Genomic DNA, 20,719 nt, shown 5'->3' with positions numbered 1-20,719 from the left:
ATGCTGTATTGATTTGTATAAGCTATAGCTAGATCTTATACAGTTCTGAGTCATAGCCTAGAGTGTAACCTACCTGTAAGGCCTATATTTCCTTAAAAATAATCACTGCTGTAATAGTGTCCTAGCTCATGAGGTTTTTTTCCCAATTAACCAGGGTCCGTCACTCTGGGATCATAACATAGGCACATGTGAAATATATATTTTTAAATACCTCAAAGAGACTGGGCAAATTCACAAATGTATTATGGCTTTTTGTTACCCTTCTGTAAATTGAATGCATGTGGCTTTATCTAAACTGAATCCTGTGTAAAGGGCCTGTCAGCCACTCACAGGGCATTTGGCTAAGTAGCCCACCAAACATGACTGCTCTATTAAGCGGCCTATCACTGAATGGTACACCGTTACGTCAGCAGGGGGCGTCATCCGAGCCAGCTGTGCGCCAACTTCGCCCCCTTCCAGAGGAGTTCATTAATCCTGGGGGAGAAGCAGGGAGAAGCTGACAGTGACCAGTCGAGTGTCGAGGGAAGGAGGGCATGATGCGACACATCTTCCCGCTGCTGTTGCTCGGTCTGCTGCGACCCTGCGACGCCGAAGCAGCCTTCACACAGGTAGGCCTAGGCGACCTGTTGATATGCACACACACGCACAGCAAATTTCATTTTAGCAATCCAGATGTATATAGGCTGTGTTAAGACCAGATGACATCACCTATTTTCTAACAATGCACCTGCGCTGTGTTAAACTGAAGCAGGAAAAAAGTATTCTTTGTTTTTAAACAAAGAATACTTTTTCATTACATTTTATTACAATACATTTAAATATGTATGATATGACCTACAAAGTAACCTGCATGCAAGTGAAGGACATAATAGTGTCATAATTAGATTTAGGACCTAAATGTTGGTAAACAAGATGGTAGGGAATGTACAATCCAACTTCTACATAGTAGCCTATTTTGCTTGGTATTTAACAGCATCTGTCATTTCTCATGTTCCATGTAGTGTTGACATTAGTGTGACATCTGGGCTTGCCGGGCATTCTCTCAGCATATGAGGCAATCAGCCACAACAAAAAGTTGATAACAACTATTTTCTGCAGCTTGTTTTTAAGTGTATCAACTACAAGTACTGTTTTAAATAATGACAAATGTTGGCCTCAGTGGTCTACATGCTTGTACAATTGACATATAACACAAATGTAACAAGGACACCCATGTTACAGACAGTCCCAGCCTCTCTTTCCCACCTCTTATAATGTATACAATTATGCCTGGTATGGTTTATTGCAAGATATAGATGGCAATATTTCCCAATGGGTATAAATAAACTGAGATCTGTGAGTGCTCTTAATGTGCCTCTGGTTCTTTAATAACAATGTCCCACGGCTCTGTTGACACTGGGCTTGTGTTTTCCAGTTGGACAGATGTCAATAGCCTAGCCCACATAACAACCGAGGTAGTAGGTGGGAGAAAGGTCAAAGTGTTGCAGCTGTTACTGATGTTTTTGGTCGAGACTTTGGGGTCCATTTGGGAAATAGGCCCCTGGTGTTTGCATTGCAAATGGTCACACTGCCCTGTAAACAGTCAATAGTCAACAGTGGAGTTGTTTGGTTTATCTTTTCAATGCATTACAAGTATTTGTTTTAAATATAAGATGTATACATATATTTGGGACACATGTAGGGCTGCAACTATATGTGTAGTATTAATGTTTGTGATTTGTTTTTAAAGTTCAATGAAATTGTCTCAGGTGGAAAAAAAATCATTTAAAAGTAGTAGGTGATTGAAATGTTACAACAGCGCACCACCCATAATCAAACATTTGTATGAAGTAAGAGAGGTCAAAGCCTACTATTGGCTAGAAAATGGGCGTTGTAGATAATTATAAACTAAGGAAAATAATGGAGATATCCAGTCCATCATTTGTAAGAAATGCATACAAAAGAAAGCTTCTTTCATAAGCCAACCTTCTACACAAAATAAATACTGATGGATGATTGTGTTATCTGTTGAAACAAATACATAACCTGCTTTGACCTGTGTATGCACTTCCAGCGGTGTGAATACACACATGACACCATTTACAAATACCAGGCAAAGACTCTAAACCAGAGTCGCACTGTGAACTTCAGTGACTACAAGGGCAAGAGTGTCCTCTTCATCAACGTGGCCACATACTGAGGATACACCTTCCAGTATGTGGGTAAGAAACGGCCCGACTGGCATCATTATTTTCTTTTTCAGTATAAAAAAACAAGCTTTCTTACCTGAGTATATTACACTTTCTATTATCAGAACTGAATGCACTACACGAGGAGCTGAAACCTCTTGGACTCACCATTCTTGGCTTCCCTTGCAACCAATTTGGGAAACAGGAACCAGGGACAAACCAGGAAATTCTGCCAGGTTTAAAGTGAGAAATGTTTCTCTTTAAATGCAAATGAATGAAAGAAAATATCAGCTTTTTGGAAACGTAAGTCCTTTTTAATACTGGAATGTTTTTCAGCCAGTAGAAGTAAAAAAATGTGAGAACATGAGAATCTCCTAAATTTAAATCGCTAGCTTTTCACAAGACAGTGTATATATTGTAATGTTCTGTAACATAAAACCTTCAAAGCTGGATGTAGAGAGGAATTTGCAATATTCGTAAATCCTCTGTCAATCAGCAAAGCTTCATCAGATAAAACCTTCTTTGGCAATAAGCTCAGTTTCTGTTCGAGGCCTCTCTAACACGCTCAGGATGTATGTCTCAGGTTCCATCAGTCATCTTCTATCCATAGCAAAGCCATGGCAACAGAATTGTGTGGAGTTTTCTCAGCTTGTAGTGAATCTAGGGCTGCTGCCAAGCCACAAAGTGCTCAGAGGCACATCTACTGATAAGCTGCCCTCTTTCTGGATTCCAGGCATGTTAGACCGGGCAATGGATTTGTTCCCAACTTCCTGCTGTTCGAGAAAGGTGATGTGAATGGAAAAGACGAGCAAGAGGTTTTCACTTTCCTTAAGGTATGTTATTGCGTGTGTGTGTGTGTGTGTGTGTGTGTGTGTGTGTATGTGAAGTAGTTTATAGATGCTCAGAGGTGGAATGTAACTTAGTACCGTACTTTAGTACATTTATGAGCTACTTGTACTTTACTTGCTATTTTATACTTTTACTCCATTTTGAAGGCCAATGTTGTACTTTTTACTCTACCACATGTGTTTAACATTAGTTACTCGTTACTTTACAAAGTCAAAATATGAATACACTTAATAAAATATAATTTAATGTTTTTAAACTACACGTCCGTCAGTAGATAAAGTAGTTGAAAATCAGTCTTGCTTTTACCAGCTTCAACATTAGCAATGTATACACAGAAATGCATCCCTAATTATAATCCAGTAATATGAGATATTATTTTGAAATTATCCATTCTGCATAATCTGTACGTTTACTTTTGGCACTTTTAGTGTATTTTGGTGTTAATACTTTTGTACTTTTTCTTTATAATTTTGACTGCAGGACTTGTAACAGAGTATTTTTACACTGTGTGTTTACTACTTTTACTGAAGTAAAAGATCTGAATACTTCTTCTACCACTGCTAATGCTATTTAGTACTCCAGCTATGCACAAACTCATCAGACAAACATCTATCTATATCTACAACTAGCTATTATTAGATATGAATAGGTCTTTGATTTTTGATGTATGATCCACTGGAAAACATTCCCACTACTTTTCCTGTAATGCATGAAGAGCAAGAAGTTATTAAAGCGTCATGAACATTATTAATTGACTTAACAAAATCGTCCAATCCAAGTCGTTTCTGGGCCCATACAGCTCTGTGAGGTGGTTGGTCACTTGACAGTGCACAGACTTTGCTGCTCTTTTATTATAATCTTGTGCTTTATGCCATGCAGAACTCCTGCCCTCCAGTTGGAGACATCTTGGGTAACCCCAGCAGAATGTTCTGGGACCCTGTGAAGCTCAGCGACATCAAGTGGAACTTTGAAAAGTTTCTGGTGGGACCAGACGGAAAGCCAGCAATGAGGTGGCATCCGAGTGTCAACATTTCTGAGGTCCAAGCTGACATTCGCAAATACCTGCTCCAACTATACACACAGGAGGTGTTTAATTAGAGCTCGGATTTAACATTTGATATTGTCCCTCTAATGAATTACCTGTAATGATAAACACAGGACGAGTAGAGCTAGTGTAGAATGTAAAGGAGTAAATGTTGACAGATTCTGATACATGAAGATGGCATGTCGAATGAAGAGGAGGCTTGAAAACAGGAAGTCTGTGGTGCCTCTTCTGACTCTGGGGTTCAGGCCAGCTCTTTAGTGCATTCGAGCTACCCTGAAATCCCACAGCATCATGTCATCTTCTCATCCCAGGAACTGTTAGTCATTACAGCCTAAATGTTATGTACTTCTAATAAATCATAGAGAACACACTAATGACCTGACCTTTGTTTCCTTTTTTTTTTTTTTTTTTTTTTTTTTTTACGAGAAACTGATAATCTGGGTGTCACGTCATGGAAAAGTGAACATGATGTAGCAAATTTGTGCCGTGACATTTCTATTGTGCAATAAAAATGGGGAAAAAACTGAACATGAATAAGCAGGGTAAGATGCTTTTTGACATTTAGAATAGATTTATTAAGCCAGTCAAATACAAAAAGTCTCACATGTGCTTTTGCCTACAGCAAAAAAGAAAAAGGGCTACAAACCAAGAAAATACAACTGCCACTTATTACAGCATACCTTTCAAAGTGCAATTCTTCTAGTTTCAGCTCTCACACATCTGGAATTTCTTCCCTGTAACATGTTTGATAAACTGGAGCCTTTTCTAATTCATCTGCACAAATTTTGAAGCCCTTCATCTGACTACCTGACATACACTAAAGAAAATTTAATGGGTATTCAGTTAAAACAATGGCTCGATTTGAGATTGGATCGTCCTTTTCAAAATGGAAACAACTTGAGGTGTGGATCCTATATCTGTTATCAGGCCTCTTGACTTAATGTTACATCAGTACACGGGACAGTCGGCGCGGCACGGATTGCTGGTTGTTGAAGTGGCGCAACGCCAGGTTTTCCTCTGAGGAGCGGCTGTACTACTGCAACACCAGATCCAGGGCCTCAAAATACCAATTAAAATCTTCCCCTTTCTGTTGCTTAATCAGTACTAGGTGTACTATTGCGCTGATTACAACTCAATAAGTAAACATGGAATGTATGAAGAGGAAGACCTTCATCGCTGCTGCCTACAGGTTTTGGTGCTGTAACTTCTGAATACTCTACGTTGGGGCTAAACTGTGGGCAATAGAACAGGATGCAGTAAGATGAGTATGAATGAGTGGTCAAATCATCAAATCAATTGTGGTCAAGTAGAAGTGTTGTGTTTAATGAGATTAGGTCCATCATCATGGGGAAAAAAAAGGTTGTGTATGTACTGTGCATTGTGTATTGTGTCTGATACAAACATACAATGTCAATAGCTCCAATATATTGGGATTACACTAACAACATAGAAAGAACAGCATTACTAAAGACAATGATTTACACTTAGTCAATGCAACTATCAAAACAGCAGGTTATAAATAAATTATCAATAATCACAATCATGTTTTTGTTATGAAACCATCAAAATTCATTTCCCAAAATTTTTGTTTTTCAACAACCACTTTTAAACAGTTACACGTATGGGACATTTCTATAACATCGATGGTACGGAAGCAATCTTCATAAATCAATCAACATTCACATTGTAAATTCTATGATTCAATGTACCTATATGTTCATTCATTGTTGGAATGAGTATATGTTGTCTTATTGGGGAATGGCTTCCTGTAGCCCTACAAGTAACTAACTATGTGTCAAGTTGTGACACACTTGCAGAGATACAAGCACATAGGTATAGTTCCTGGAAAAAAATGAACAATGCTAATTATTCCAACCTATTTAACAAATGACTTCAGTTCCTGTTAAAAAAATCTAAATAATATTCCATGTACATATATTCAGAATAGCGAAGTGTTTCACAAATAGCCTTATAAAACGCAAGTATAAACAACATTACAATAGGATATCTACAGTTCAGTAGGAAAATTATAGATCAAATCACACCTTGTCAACTCAAAAACAAACTGATTTCATGCTACTACTCAGACTCCATTTGGTGGGTACGGTGATGCGTTAGTGCTTTCCAGGGTCAATATTCTGTCTGTCCCTTTTTCCAAATCCTCCTGCTGCTGCAGCAGCAGCTGCTGCCGCTGCCGCGGACTGGTCTGCAGACACACAAAGGACGAGACTGCATCATCTTCACAGGCACAAACTTTGCTGCTACACACTTCTCATGTGAAATGAATACATTTTGTGGTGTAATCTCATGAGTCGATGAGGATTTGCAAGAAAGGATAATGACGGCAATATTCTACATTTTTCTAACGTTACTAGTTGTTGCAACAGCATCTGAAAAAACTACAAAGTTTGCTAGGCCAAAAAGAACGCTAATCTTGCGATAAAAACATTGGTGCCGTTAAAATGGGTTTGCGTTAACGCACTTAACTGACAGCACTACTATAAAATTTGAATTTATAGCCACAGATAGGGAACTCGTACTGAGGGATGGATTACTACTACAAACACACTGTTGGTACTGGTCTTTTTACAATAAGGAAGAATACTGAATAACACCCCAATTATTTTTTAGCAATGAAACATTGCAAAAATGTGATTTATAACAAACATTAAGAACAAAATGTTGCACTTTGCTGGCGGTACCATACCTGCATTCTCTGGCGGTGGTCTTGAACTCTCTCCTACTGCTCTGGCCCCTCTCGGCTGCGGGAATGACGACTGCCAAGGAAAACCCTGACCAAAGAGTAAGCACCACATTAGTTGAAATCACTAAATACACCCATTCTTCACCACCAGCAGCCCTCAAAGTCTTTGCCTTAACCCAACAATGGTTATTGAATTTAAGCGTGGCTAGGTTGAGCTACAGGTAGACCCGATTACATCTGCTTGTTAAGGGGAGTAGAGGTAAGAGAGAAAGTAGCCTTGTTTCCTCAGTGAACCAGAGTCAGTCCAGAGACAGAGATAGAGGGGCCTTAGAGGACCCTTACCGGGGTAACAGGCTGGAAGTCTCGTACAGGGGGTGGTGCTGCGGCGGCTGCGGCTGTGGCGCCTGCTGCATTGGGCATCCGGGGAGGGAAGTGTATGGGCCAGCCCTCAAGGCCCTGCGGTCCCACCTGCACAAAGGGACCACAGTAGGGAGGGCTCAGCGGGCCGTTCACTGAGCCTGACGTGGGGTCTGACGTACGTCTTTCCTGCTGCTGCCCCTACGAGGGATCACAAGTACACACGTGATCCCCAATCAGTGCACGGCTGCTACTCTCAGCGAGCGCAGTGGCCCTGTCATGGCATGGGCCACTGCTAACCTTCAACGCTACTGCAGCTGCCTCCCACTGAGGAGTGGGACTGTTCCACCCGCTGATCCTGAATGCACTGACAAACAACCTAGCCGGAGTGAGGCTCTTGTGCTGGAGTATTATTTGTTCAGTGTGAACAGTTAATATCTATGTGACTGCATTCTATCACTAGGGGGCACTAGTCTGCAAGATAAATTCTCCTACTGCCAGATGTATCCCAAAGGCTTGTAGAGTAACTTTCAGTGAATGCCTTGGCCCTAATTAATGACTTGAAAGCATGGGCAAAATGGCCGTATCACCTATGCAGGCTTACGGCACCATTTCATTTAAGATTTGTCTGCAACACTACCAGGCTCAGACCTGAGCTGCAGCCAGTACCTGTTTGTGAGGCTGCATCTGCAGTCTCTCCAGTTTACATCTTTCCGTACGTTCTCTCTGACACTCGTTCTGTGCCTGATGAAGCTGAATAACACACATAAAAACAAAAAACAAATTCCACATTAGACAGGAAAATCTAAAGCATAAATCATGCCACAAGTATAGGAGAGTATGCTTTAAACATAGTTTACCTGATTGGTCAAATTTGTAATCTGACCCTGGAGTCTCTCAACTTGCCGCCTCAAGTCCTCTTTTTCCTCATTCATTCGCTCCCTGTCACTCCTCTCTTTTCTGAAATCCTCTTCAAAGATCTTTACCTGAAGTAAAAAACAATTAAAAATCAGTTGAGAGAATATTTGTTTAATTGAAAAAGAATGCATGTATGTGATTATGTTTTGTTGCTTGTCTGACCTGTTCCTTTAGTACAGCAATTTGAGTGAGCAGTTCCTGTTTCTTCAGGTTATTGGCTGCATCGGCAAAGTTACCCTGACCAGGTGGTTGTTGGGAAGATGAAGGGGTGTGCAGGTTTAAGGCTTCCTCTAAAGCCTGAAGGAAGACAAAAACAGTGTTACACAGAAGAAAATGTATCAGTGGAAGAGCTGCGCAGAGAGAGCGAGAGAGAGAGAACTCACTCTGTTGAGGCGTTGGATCTCCTTCTCCTGGTACTCCCTCTGTTTGCTGAGGGGCAGCAGCTGATCTTGCAGGTAGCGAATCTTCTGCTTCAGCTCAGTGGTCTCCGAGTTGAGGCACTCCTTCTCCCCCTGACGTATACACACCCAAAACATTGAAACGCCTGTCATTAAAAGTATCCTGAAGCTGTCCTTTTCCCCCATGATTCTGTGTTATGGGATTTAAAGGCAACCTATTATGCTTTCTGTATTTTCTGTCATATCTATAAAGGTATACTGTCCGATTTCATAAACGTGGCCTATACCTGGCCTTCTATGATTGGTCATCTGCTCCAGGCACAAACTACTGCAGTGTTTTTTTAAAGCTAGTGCGGTGTTAACATTGTTGCATGTAGCTACACGCTAGATGTAATCTTGGCTGCCAATGTTAAATTCTCCCCAATTCCGGGTCACATTACTCTGGAAATATTTCCCATTATGTAGTATATGGTTTAGAAGCCTTTTTTTACTGTTAATAGTGCTGTTATATTCTATTACTGCTACTAACTATAGTAGCTGTGTGCCAACGCTAGGGAAACCTGTAACCCTGGCTCCCAGTGTTGTTAAGTTCTCCCCAGTTGCAGGTCACATTACTTTTTAAACATGTCTGGTTGGGTAGTATTTTGCCTTATTATTTTTGATGGTAGAAAGAGCTGCTCAAACATTGTCATTACAAACTAACATTAGCCTACTGCTAACTATTAAGTAGCTGAATGCTGATGGCAGATTTGTGGCCAATGTTGGTCATTTCTCCCCAATTTTGGGTCACATTTCTGCTAGTACATCTCCAATTGCGTAGTATTTTGTTTAGAAGCCTTTATTGGAGATTGCTCACGGTACAAAGTCCTGCTATATACTCTGCTGCAGTCAGTTTCCAGCTGCAACAAGTGCAAAGACAGTGGAGATTCCAGGAAACTCAGATGTGTAAACCCGCTGACCAATCAAAGCAGACTGTGTTTTTTCACGGGGGTGGCTTAAAAAGAGATGCACCAACAGAGCGTCTCAGACAGAGAGTGAATACAGGAGCACCAGACATGGGCAGTATGAGAAAATGAAGTGTTTTGAACATCAAAGCATGTAAACATGTTCTAGTACAAACACAAAATACAAGTATGAACCTGAAAATGCTGTGTAATATGTCACCTTTAAAATGTTTGACCCATTTCCCCTTAGCTTTGTGTCCCTGCACTCTCACCTGTACATTTTCAATCTTAGACTTGGCCAGCAGCAGCTTCTTGTCGTAGTCGCGCTGCCTCTGCTCTCGCTCTGCCTCCAGCTCAAGCACAGTTTTCTGGGACTCAGCCAGCCGTTGTCTGAGGTCTGTGATCTGAGGGACAATGTAAACCATTTAGTTATAGGACAGCATTCACTGAGTCTACTAATCCCAATTCTGTGAGACAATTCTCATTAACACAAACTACCAAAAAAATGAAAATAAAAAAAATGATTCAGTGATAACAACTCTCTGGTTAAGATAAACATCAGCTGTTGCATGTGTTAGGATACGGCCTTAGATAGGAGTGTTGTGAAATTATAAACTAAACCACAGCAACAAGGACACATTTGCAAACACACGCAATTCTGTTTTTGTATAAAATATGAACAAACCTAATGACGCAAATGTATATATCTAGGGTTCTGTGGTCTAAACCCAAGGCTGCATGGTGTCCCCGTCTCAACAAAGTGTGAATGTAGGTCTGTTCATGATTGCGGGTGTGCACACGCAGAGGTGTGTGAGTACGAGTGTGAGAGTGTGTACATGTGTGTCTCTGCTGCCCTCTGACTGCACCACAGGAGGAAGTCAGCGGGTACCAGAGAGGTGAGGGGAATTCTTACTGAGGTGTGACAGGCTTGTGGTAAGTATACTCAGATAGCGAGCTATTGCAAGATTGCACCTTTCCACTGGACAAGCATATAGAAAACACACACACGCAGCTGCTTCACTGCCAACTGTTGCACACTAACATCAGAGTCCTCTGTTCTTTGAAGATATTCCCAAATTACGAAATCCCTGCCATCTGTCATTTCACTTCTTAAGAAAAAAATAAAAATAAAAAAACCATGATAAAAGAATATACCATGTACATTTGCTTATCTACAGGAATTGCAAAAATGCCACAAAGCCCTGTTTTTATGCCTTCAGGATCATTGTAACTGATGATGATGATCATAATAATAATAAAATATTGTACAGTGCACCGCAACATTTTTTTTTATATCATACTGTTGCAACCCTATATTCAACCTATGGCAACAGATAAAGAACTGTCTTTCTAAGGACACATTATTTTGGGTCAGGACAGTTTCATGAAAAACGCAGAATAAATACTCCAATGTACGTTTTGTACAGGACATGTAGAACAATTTCTGTACAATTTATTAGTACTTTGAATCCAATAACAACTGTGGCATGGCGAAGAGTTCCTAAAAATAATACAATTCAAATGATGTGATGTCACAAAAGTAAACTAAATGTTTGAGGTAAGATTTTGAAATGACAAACATGTTAACGTTTTTCAGAAGAATTTGGAGAAAATTAGGTATTAGTTCTCCTTCAGCAGCTCTATATCAGTAGAGGACACAGTAATGTCTTCCCACATCCTTCACAACAGTTGTAGAGTCATTACTGTACCTTCTGTTCAAACTGTGACTTCATGGAGTTCCACTGAATGTCCCACTGCTTGTTCACCTCCAGTACCTGTATGCAGCAACAGAAAGTGAAAAAATAAATGACACTGAACATATAGGAAACTAAATGCACACAGACTTTCCTCTATGGCAAAAGAGGATGAGCAGTAAGAGCAAAAAAGACTCACATCCTTTCTCTGCTTCTCCAAAAGCTTGATTTTCTTTTCATACACCTCTACATCACAAGGTTTAGTTGGGGTTTTCTCTGCAGCTTTTCCACTCTGGGGGCACACAACACATTTCCTTATCCACAACATTCTTCTGTTACTCTAATCCAACGAGGTATGAGTTACTGAGCGGAGGACTTTTAAATAAGGTCATTCAGAAGAATCTTGTATTGCTAAAACAGAGAAAAAAGTTTTAACTAAAAATGTATTTGTTATGTAAATGTCAGATTTATTAATATGGAGGCAAAGTGTGTCTGTACATAAAAAAAATGATTTACTATGTAACTGAATTTAAACTACCTTCTGCGGTGTGGTGGCCTCCATCTTGGGTCTTACAGCGGCGGATTCCTCCTTCACAGGCTCCTCTTTGGCCTCTGGAGCGTCGGTGTCAGAAGGAGCTGCAGACGATGCTGCTGCTGCTGCTGCTGCTGTGGCGGCGGCTCCCGTGACCAGCTCCTTAAGTTTCTGATTCTCCTGCCTGAATTGGCAAGAAAATGAAAATGATAGTGTTTGTGAGCAATGTCCCTTCCCAGAGTTTGTTGAAGTTTTTACACACTTTTGGGAAGAACCTACGATACCCACTGGGCACAATGACGCTAACAGAAAGCAGTGGAATAACTCCATCAAAAGTGAAAGCATTGTTGCTGGTCAGCATCCAAGACAAAGTAAAAGTCGTGTAGGGTTTGGTCATCCAAAACATTAATGGCGGGTTGATTAACGTTGCATTCAAAAGGTCATGAGAAACTAAATAGTCTCACAGTTAAAAAATAAAATAGACCAGAGAAATGAGAATGAGGGGTTTGTATTATCTGCAGGTCTCACAATGTTGTCTCTGACCTTACTAACAATACCGTTTCTACTCCAGCAGAAGCAACAAAGCCCAGTCAAACGTAAAAGAGAAGGAAACATTACCTCAGCTGTTCCAAATCTCGATTCCTGATATGATGATCCTCTTCCATTTTCTTTCGAAGCTCGTTGTTCTCCTGTCTGAGTTGCTCACATAGAGTCTACAAAACCAAAAAAGAAAATAGATTTATCTTTTACAACTGTATGCCCATACAGAATCAATTACCTTTAACCTAATGCAAAAGTTACTGGAGTAAAATTATGTTGGATACTGTACATGTGTATGAGCAGATTTGTGAGGAAATACCTCCCACCTCTAAGGAACAAGATACTAGAACAAACAAGATACTTTCCAGACATATGGTCCTATATTTCAGTCCACATATTGAAAACCATGACCAAATCCCCTGCAAATACTGCTTTACTTTTGTATATTTAAATTAGGCCATAATATGTTTCAGAAGCTCCAAGTGGTGATGCACTTCCACTAGTACTGGCTACGAAGCCACAATCTCCTCTTGTTTTTTCCCCCCATGTTAAACTGTTACTCTGCTTATGTTGTAAAGCCCTTTGTAACATTGTTTAGAAATGTGCTATAGCAATTAAGTTATTACAGTTAAAACAAGTAAAAACAATAAAGAAAGCTTGGGTTGTGTGATCCAGTAGTAGTTGTAACCGATTATGCAAATGCAAAGTCCAAACGGATTGTGTAAGACACCAAAATTAAGTTTGCAGTGGGAAAACAACATTTGTCAGAAAAGAATATAACAATGTATGTCATTACATTTAATGTCATTACATTAAAAACAAATAATTCTGTCCTCTATCAACAAATGAAATCTACCACCAAAAGTCTCCTTTCTTGAAACACAGCTCACATCATTTACAGTTTGCAGAGATTTCGTACATTTTACTATTATATGAGGCCCTTAAAATGATCATATAATCATGTCTAACAATCTGAAATGTCATTAAAGTTAAAGTGTATTATTTCATGTAAACAGTTTATAGTTAATACATTACATTTTATGAAATTCAATTAAACATGATAAATCATTCTGTATACACATTTTCCCAATGTATAAAGCTAATTAAAAAAAAAAGGACAACTCTTAAGTGCCTATAATGCCATGTTGGAGAAGTAGATTAACTCTAAGAAGCGTGATGGTTGCTTTGGTATGGCATTTATTTATGTCATACAGTCGTTGTGTGTTGTTGTGTACCTGTAGGAGGGAAGTCCTCTGCTCATTCTTTTGGACTTTAGAGGAAAGATGGTGAAACTCCACAGCCATGCGACCGAGGTGAGCCAACAGCTGGTTCGGGTTGGACTCTTCTGCAAATATGCTGAAGGAGCTCTCTAGTCTCTTCAGCTGGCTGGCCAGCTCGATGTTCTCCTGAGGCAGGACAGGGATTATGGCTGCCACCGACCCGGCCTGGAGATAACCACACAGGTAACCAGTCAGTCAGTCCTCCCTCTCCATCCAACGCAGTATGAAAGCTAACAATTACAGGAGTATGTCAACCAGCACAAGACTGAAAGATCAAAATGCTGTAAGAGTCATCATGCTACTATTTCTATGAAGTGCAGCAGCTGATTTATCTAAAAGTTAAACCAGTTTATCCTGTTGGATCTAAATTTAGATCTTACAGAATTTTGTTGCCTGTGGTAACACTTTGACCAAAGATATTCTATTCAGGTGTCATAGTATGCCAAAGTAAAGCTATAGAATTTTACAATATGACACGCTAGCCAATAACATTAGTTTTGGCAACGTGTGCTTCAAATATACCTGCATAGTGTCCCATTAACACATCCTCTAGGATGTAGTATGTGAATGAATCAGCAGTGTAATTCTAGTCAGGACTTTCCCCTGGCTGACTCAGACTGGAGCTACCAGTATTGAGTTTGTTTATGAGTCACCACCCCAAGGATATGTTCCTAATATTAAGAAAATGGCTATAAAAAGGCAAGGTTGAATTTATCCTAAATAAATGGCGCAAAATTACTTTTGGGAGTCTGTATCAAGAGGATTGCGATATCTCAACATAACATATCAGAAATTTGTCAAATTAAATATTATTTGGAACTACAAAAAAAAAAAAGAAATTGAGTAATTTTGCTAGTTATAATATAATATTAATTTGTGTCACAAAAAGACTGGTACGTACAGTCAAGGCTTCTGAAGTCTTCCCATCTACATTCACGACCTCAAACTCTGCTGACGCCTCCTGTCGAGACCAAAAAGTCGCATCATCGTACTCACAGCGACTATTATGGCATCGATGAACTTGTAAGAATAAAAGTAAACATCCTCCAGTTGAAAGCTGCCAGGTGTCATAGTCTCTTTTAACGTCAGCCGCTAATATTATTTACAATTCTGTAATAATAAAGATGTTCCTGCCTTTACCAAAAACTCACTCGCAGTACAAATGACTTACATTGGGCTTCTCCGGCTGAAGGGTCTTTCCTAAACAGCTTGTTTGCTCCTCCTTCTGCTCTGCAGTGGGGTGTAAACAGGGTCTACCTGAAGTAAGTCATATCAAAACCAAGGTTAATGTAAGTTTCAGTAAAGTACAACAGCATGCCGATTGATTATAACACTGTCCAGAGTAATAATCCACAAATATGAAAATATGTCTACAAGTTTAATTCCCAATTACCATTGATTATGCGTGACCTACTTTGTGTTTCAGCATGAATGTGCCCTCCCATACACAGACTGGCGGCAAAGCTGGAGGACTTCAGGGCCTCGTTGTCTCTCACAAGTTCCTCCACTCGCTGCCGAAGCCTTGATGCCTCTGATTGAGACTCTTCCAGCAAATCACCTGAAAGTTTCAGAGAGATCTTGTATCAGCAGCTCTTAATTTGAATTTCACTTGATTGAACTTATTTCTTTCAACAAACACTAGCTAAGACTAGACCTATCAGCATGAGCACTTATCAAATGTGATATGATAAGTATAATGAGAAATTGAGTGCAGTAGCACTCCTTTGGTGAGTCACAATAGGCATACCTTGCATGCAAGCTTTTCAACATACTACCAATGAAGATAATCAGGTTGAACTACATTTTCCCATCTGCATTTGCATATTTTGACTGGTAACTCAGTCACGTAATCTGTTATGGATGGCCTCTTTCTGGGTGCATCAAGTTAAAATCAAAACGATTAATTTAGTGCTGCGACATTATGCAAGCTGGACACCGTTTGTTATATACTTAACAAGATACTATGTTTGAAACGCATTAATAACAGCGTAAAAAAAATGTATTGCGAAATTAACGTTCTTTTTGGCCTATCAAACTTTGTAGTATTTTTTCACATGCTGTTGCAACAACTAGTAACGTTAGAAAAACTACAAAACGCCACACCGGAAACAAAACAGGCACGTCACACCAAAGCGTAGTAATGTTACGTTGTGAGTGGATGGCGAGCGCGAGACTCCGAAATAGATACCAATAAAATTATGAATGGATGGTTTACTTTTTTTAAAGTTGCCAAATGGTCCCAAGTTGCCAAATGGTGACAAGAACAAAGTGATCTGTGGGTTTTTTGTTGTTGTGAACTGAGCCATCATCGCAGCACGTCAAGTCTGAAATACCACTTGATGGCCAAGCACACAGCTGATGAAAATTCTACCCTCCCATCAAAGTACTTTTCCACCCTTTTATTGACGGACAGTGTTAAATTGTGTGAGAGATTATTTGCTCCAAGTGAGAATGTTACATGTGAAATTAAACACTACTGTCAGCTATATGCAAATGTGGTTTTCAATTAAAAAAAAAAAAACATTTGCACAAAACAACATGCATTTAATGAAAAGATGTCAGAGCGAGGGGGCTGCCCATGGACAGTGCCCCGAGTAGCCCTCCATCCACAGCTTTGAAGTAACCATACTGGCTTTAGGAACCTACCTAAACTCTTAAGTCCCTTCATTCGCTCCCGCAGAATGCTGTTCTCCTCCAGTAGCTGTCGATAGCTGCTTCCCCCTCCGGCCTCCTCCCTGGCCCTGACCTCACTCCCACCTGGATCATAGATGCGATACGGGCCTTTCCCTTCCATTGCCGTTGCTCACTTCCTAGACATGGTCCTCTGAACTGTGGAGAGAAGAGAACAACTTGTCATTTACAGCTTAATTAAAAACAAAGCGCCAGAAGCTACTCCGCGGAAGATAAGATTATTTTCAAATGCAGGGGTAGTTGACAAAAAAGTGAAAAACGTGATGATAGTAACACCTTTAAACATGGGAGGACAGAGGACTTGTGGTGTCCACCTTTTGTAATAAGAGAAGCAACTTTAGCATTGAGAACAAATCACATTTGAGTCCAAAGTTAAACGTGTACTGCTTATAGGAGGCAATTTGAAAGTATAGTAGATACAGCATGAGAGCAAATAACATCCCATGTCGACACCCAACTGTTTATGCAGAGGAAGGAAACAGTTGAACAGAAACATTAGCTGTAACGTTACAGCACGAGAGGAAATAGCGTTACCTCTTGGTTCTCATAGTCCTAACGTTACAATAAATATATAACCTTAAACGAGAATTTATGGTGTAGCAATATTACAACCATTTAGAAATATAACAATTTGTGTTCCCTTTACTTTTGATTGCAGATTAAATAAATGCCACACGCTCAGATATGCTACTGTATGTAACGTAGCTAATGAAAACGTTAGTTACCAAGCTAGGGGGAAAAAAGCAACCTTTGATGCCCTTCTGTCAGTTTATAATTTAACGTTGTAGCAGGAGGAGTAAACTATAGGGGAAGCCTGGTGAAGCAATAAAAAACCAACTGACAGCAGAGAGGACAAAAGCAGCAACAATCCACCCGTAACGTTAGATCTAACCCTGCCAGAGTGAAACATATGGCAAGAATGTGCTAGTGTTTGTAATAGCTAAATATGACTACTACAACCTTCATATCCGAGAGTAATAAAGGACAAAAGCAAAGAAAAAATACGAAATGTTACGTTAACTCCGCTAACAGACATATACACAATGGACGAGAGTGAAATACAGCACAATCTAGCAAATGATAGCTACCTTGATTGGCTGAAGAAGGCTAATATTAGTTTTCGCTGTTGTCATGCAAATCGCTAGCAACATCCTCGTTAGCTCTCGGCTAGCTAACACTAGATGACAGTGCGGGACAGGAAGCCGCTAGCTCTTCTTTTTTTACCCACTACAGATACTTTTATCGATGCACTAAGTCAGTCGGAAAGCGGAGTTTAATGACAAACAAAAGAACAAAGAGGTGTCTTTTGTCTGGATACCTTTCAGCTCGCAGTGGCCTCGTCTCTCTGCCCAGACATCTATTGCGGAAGTGGTCTACTGGTCTATGCTGTAACCCGGGAATTTCCACCTCGTTTGATGTAAACAGCGATTGATTGACAGCCCGGCGGACCAATCAGGGCACAGTTCTCTGTCAGCGGGGCACCAACAGGAACCACTGATCGTAATGTAAACACTGGAGCAAAATGCTTCACATAATCATATTTCACAGTAGAGATTTTACTACAATAACACTGGATGGACTTATGTATAATATAAATAATAATAATTACATATAAATATGTAAATGACTATTCATACATAGCAAGAATCAAAACCAGCCTGATGTTTCTCTTGAGTCATAATGATTTTAATAAAACAACTTCTTATTCTTCTTTTTACCTCTGGAAACTCACCCCTACACCCCCATAGTGCAGGGACAAACCCAACAATTTTCACAGAATAGCTTTTTTCTTCATTGATAAATTTAGAGAAGGGGCTGGTGGGGGTTTCTGTGATTGCATCACACATTTCCTCTGAACTAAGAGGCCCACTTCAAGTTACCTTTAGATTTTTAAATCCACAAAATAGATTAACAAGAAATATTTGGTAAATGAAATGTAATATTTTTGTCACAGGTTAGTCTTAGGTTGGGACAGGTTTGTTGAGGAGCCCTGTGCCACAGTTGTCAGAACTTAGTTTCAGGCTCCGGACTGGCCAAACATGAATGAATTAGAGCAATAGTGACATCTTGTGGGAATAAACAAAGGTAATCTGCGGTTATTTTTATGAAGATCATTATTTTCAGTTAACTGGAAGTGCAAACCATTTCTGATGCAATTAATCTAATGACGGCACACAATTAGATTATTCCATACGAGGGTACTTAGTAATCCCAACTCAGTAGTTCATGTTTTTAAAGCTAATCAAATTTATTTATTTAACTGCCAAAAAGCATCATATGAATTACAAGTAAAGACATACTGCTAGATGTCCACAAAGACAATCAGGGCAAAAACGCTCCATAATGATTTCAAAGCATCAGCCTTGAAGGTCTTATTGGGAAGTTTGCATATTATGTTATACTAAGCATGACATGATTTATGATGAATAAATCTAAACTAATCTGAATCACGCCCTCATTTTTCTTTTTATTTGGCCACCATTGCTTTCTGTAGGGAAAAAAAGCACTGATACAGAAGTACAGCTAATGTTAAAGCTCCTGTGATAGAGAAATAGCTTACATAATTAAATTAAATAGCTTATATTACATTCCACAGCTAATAATTTAAAATAGGATTTGATATACTACTACTGTACTCACTAAAATGTAAAGCTAGAGTAAAAGTGAATTGGTGAGAACACAAGAAAGTGGGTCGACAGCCTGTAATGTGTGTACGCTGTAATGTGTGTGCTTTAATGATATTTATGAATTCCTTTTCAATTCCGTTTTATAAATAACAACGCAGCTTCAACTGCTTTAGATTCAATTGAAGATTCCTCTGCTTGCAATTAAAACCACATACGACTAAAAAGACCGACAATAACATTTAGACCATATGGTATGTAGAACAGCATGAAAATGTGATAATGTGTTCCCAAAAGAGTTATCAGCTTGCAACAGGAAAAGCAAACATTCAGTTCACACAGCATGCCACAGAGCCAAACACCTTATCCTTGTTTATAGGCGCACAGTGTTCCTATCTCAGGCTGCTGAAATAATAAACAGGCCTGCCAGCACAAAAACAAAAGAAAATCAATGTCACACATCATTTAGTCCTTCTGGGTAACACACTTTGTTTCCTCCTCCCAACTACTTTTTCCCAAAATATTTTAAAGCATTTTCTTCATTGCACATAGGCAGAAGAGTGCGCAGATGATATGTGAGTAGGGGTAATCATCAGATTGAAGTCCACAGTGTCATAAGTACAATGTATGCACCCCACCCTGCTGAGACACAAGGACAGTCCAGTCTCCCATCTCCTTACAGCAGAAACCAGCAGCTGATAGTCATTAGCTCTGTGCTGCTCAATACAAAATGTCCTTTTGTTAGGCAACTAGTGACTAACACTGTCCTTTCGAGGCCTTGAACCAGGGACATCCTTGCTGAGTCTCTATGCCAAAAAAGTGAACAACATGTGCGCTGGCACCAGATGTCCCTCAAAGTTAACTCTAACAGGCTCTTCATATTACTTTTTAATTTAAAGTAACTCTAGAGTTTAACAACAAAAAACTGTGTGACAGATTGCCAGATGCCTTTCTCTTTTAAAAATAAAATGTATTCATTATCATTATTATTTTTAAGCTAAAATATAAACTAATTTTCAAAATCACATTTACCAAAGAGTATTTGCTTAGGCAAGCAATACAGTACCCCCTAAGACAGAAAAAACCATACAATTATAGCTTATGGCATTTCTTTTGGCGTGTAGGGCAGAAATCAATCTTTTCATTATGTTACGTTTGCCTGTAATGTTCTATCACAGAACAACATCACTTGTTTTAGTGACGATATATAAAAATCTTCAACCTGCCTTGAATAAACAATGTGACAAAAATGATTATATATCTAATGTGCTCCGTTACTGCACCTAAAATGATAAAACAAATAAACAACAACTCACCCACACATTCAGCTTGTGTCGGAGAGAGGCACTTTTTAAGGAAACTGGTGAATGGGGGGGAAGCAATTTCAGTGAGACTTGGGGAATTCCCATAACCCAGTAAAATGGCCTGATGCTGTAGCTAAAAGCCTGAACACAACCTGGTGCTTGTCCAACTGTGTGGCCCGCCTTTATTCAGTAACACAAACAACAAAACCTGAATGCATTTTATTAATCTTTGTGCAGGTGCTTGCTGCACGTACGCCATGCTGCATGCATTCATTAATGCATGTCAACAAAACTGAATGAACAGACAAGGCCACAAAAATTTAAAATCCTGATGCCACTGTAAGATAAAAATTGTCCAAGGCCAAAGCAACAAACCAATTTTCTTTTAGAGGACGAAGCAGTTTTGACATGTGTAAATTTCAATCAACCTGCTGTGCAAGCTGCTCTGAAAAACACCAGAGTACAAACTTCCCCCAGTTGTCAAAAGGGAAATTCTAAATTGTATGTTTTGACATGGACTGCATTTAACAATGTGCTATTGAAGTGATCTTTTAATCTCTCTTAATTATCACCAAATGGAGCAATCTCAGGTTGGGTGTGCCATTAAAACCAGAGTGTGAATGACTGATGAAGACTATTTGTTGCCTTGGTTTTTTTGGCATACTGCAGGG

At 39.6% G+C, this 20,719-nt stretch overlaps 2 protein-coding genes across 8 annotated transcripts; one reads left to right on the top strand and one right to left on the bottom strand.

The window, feature by feature from the left end:
- The first annotated feature begins 383 nt into the window (after positions 1–383).
- Positions 384–4,437, top strand: gpx3 (glutathione peroxidase 3). 2 transcript variants are annotated; one of them, XM_032527285.1, is made up of 5 exons: positions 384–608; positions 2,054–2,201; positions 2,294–2,411; positions 2,902–3,001; positions 3,897–4,437. In XM_032527285.1, exons 1-5 carry the CDS (start codon positions 534–536, stop codon positions 4,113–4,115), a joined length of 660 nt encoding a protein of 219 aa, XP_032383176.1. In that variant the 5' UTR covers positions 384–533; the 3' UTR covers positions 4,116–4,437. The 2 variants fall into 2 exon arrangements, with proteins under 2 accessions (XP_032383176.1, XP_032383177.1); XM_032527286.1 differs by having other exon boundaries at positions 477–608; positions 2,057–2,201.
- Positions 4,438–4,945: 508 nt separating this feature from the next.
- tnip1 (TNFAIP3 interacting protein 1) lies at positions 4,946–20,201 on the bottom strand. Of its 6 annotated transcripts, none has more exons than XM_032527273.1 (18): positions 20,061–20,201; positions 16,076–16,258; positions 14,844–14,987; positions 14,601–14,686; positions 14,331–14,390; positions 13,385–13,594; positions 12,228–12,322; positions 11,616–11,793; positions 11,277–11,369; positions 11,093–11,158; positions 9,656–9,787; positions 8,425–8,553; positions 8,204–8,338; positions 7,984–8,109; positions 7,793–7,876; positions 7,109–7,324; positions 6,770–6,854; positions 4,946–6,268 (listed from the first exon to the last, which is right to left on the bottom strand). In XM_032527273.1, exons 2-18 carry the CDS (start codon positions 16,221–16,223, stop codon positions 6,177–6,179), a joined length of 2,079 nt encoding a protein of 692 aa, XP_032383164.1. In that variant the 5' UTR covers positions 16,224–16,258; positions 20,061–20,201; the 3' UTR covers positions 4,946–6,176. The 6 variants fall into 6 exon arrangements, with proteins under 6 accessions (XP_032383164.1, XP_032383163.1, XP_032383167.1 ...); XM_032527272.1 differs by lacking the exon at positions 20,061–20,201 and adding an exon at positions 17,439–17,587; XM_032527276.1 differs by lacking the exon at positions 20,061–20,201 and adding an exon at positions 17,439–17,587 and having other exon boundaries at positions 7,109–7,234.
- Positions 20,202–20,719: the final 518 nt, after the last annotated feature.

The sequence above is a fragment of the Etheostoma spectabile genome, chromosome 10, assembly GCF_008692095.1.
Source record: "Etheostoma spectabile isolate EspeVRDwgs_2016 chromosome 10, UIUC_Espe_1.0, whole genome shotgun sequence".
NCBI classification, from domain to species: domain Eukaryota; kingdom Metazoa; phylum Chordata; class Actinopteri; order Perciformes; family Percidae; genus Etheostoma; species Etheostoma spectabile.
The sequence above is the reverse complement of the archived record's forward strand: the minus strand, read 5'-3'. Positions and strand labels throughout refer to the sequence as shown.

Coding starts and splice junctions, on each gene's coding strand:
- tnip1 (XM_032527273.1), bottom strand. CDS start 16,223: ATGGAAGGGAAAGGCCCGTATCGCATCTATGATCCAGGTGGGAGTGAG. Junction 12,323..13,384: donor AGAGGACTTCCCTCCTACAG/GTACACAACAAC, acceptor TTGGTTTTGTAG/ACTCTATGTGAGCAACTCAG. Junction 8,554..9,655: donor CTAAGATTGAAAATGTACAG/GTGAGAGTGCAG, acceptor TGTATACGTCAG/GGGGAGAAGGAGTGCCTCAA.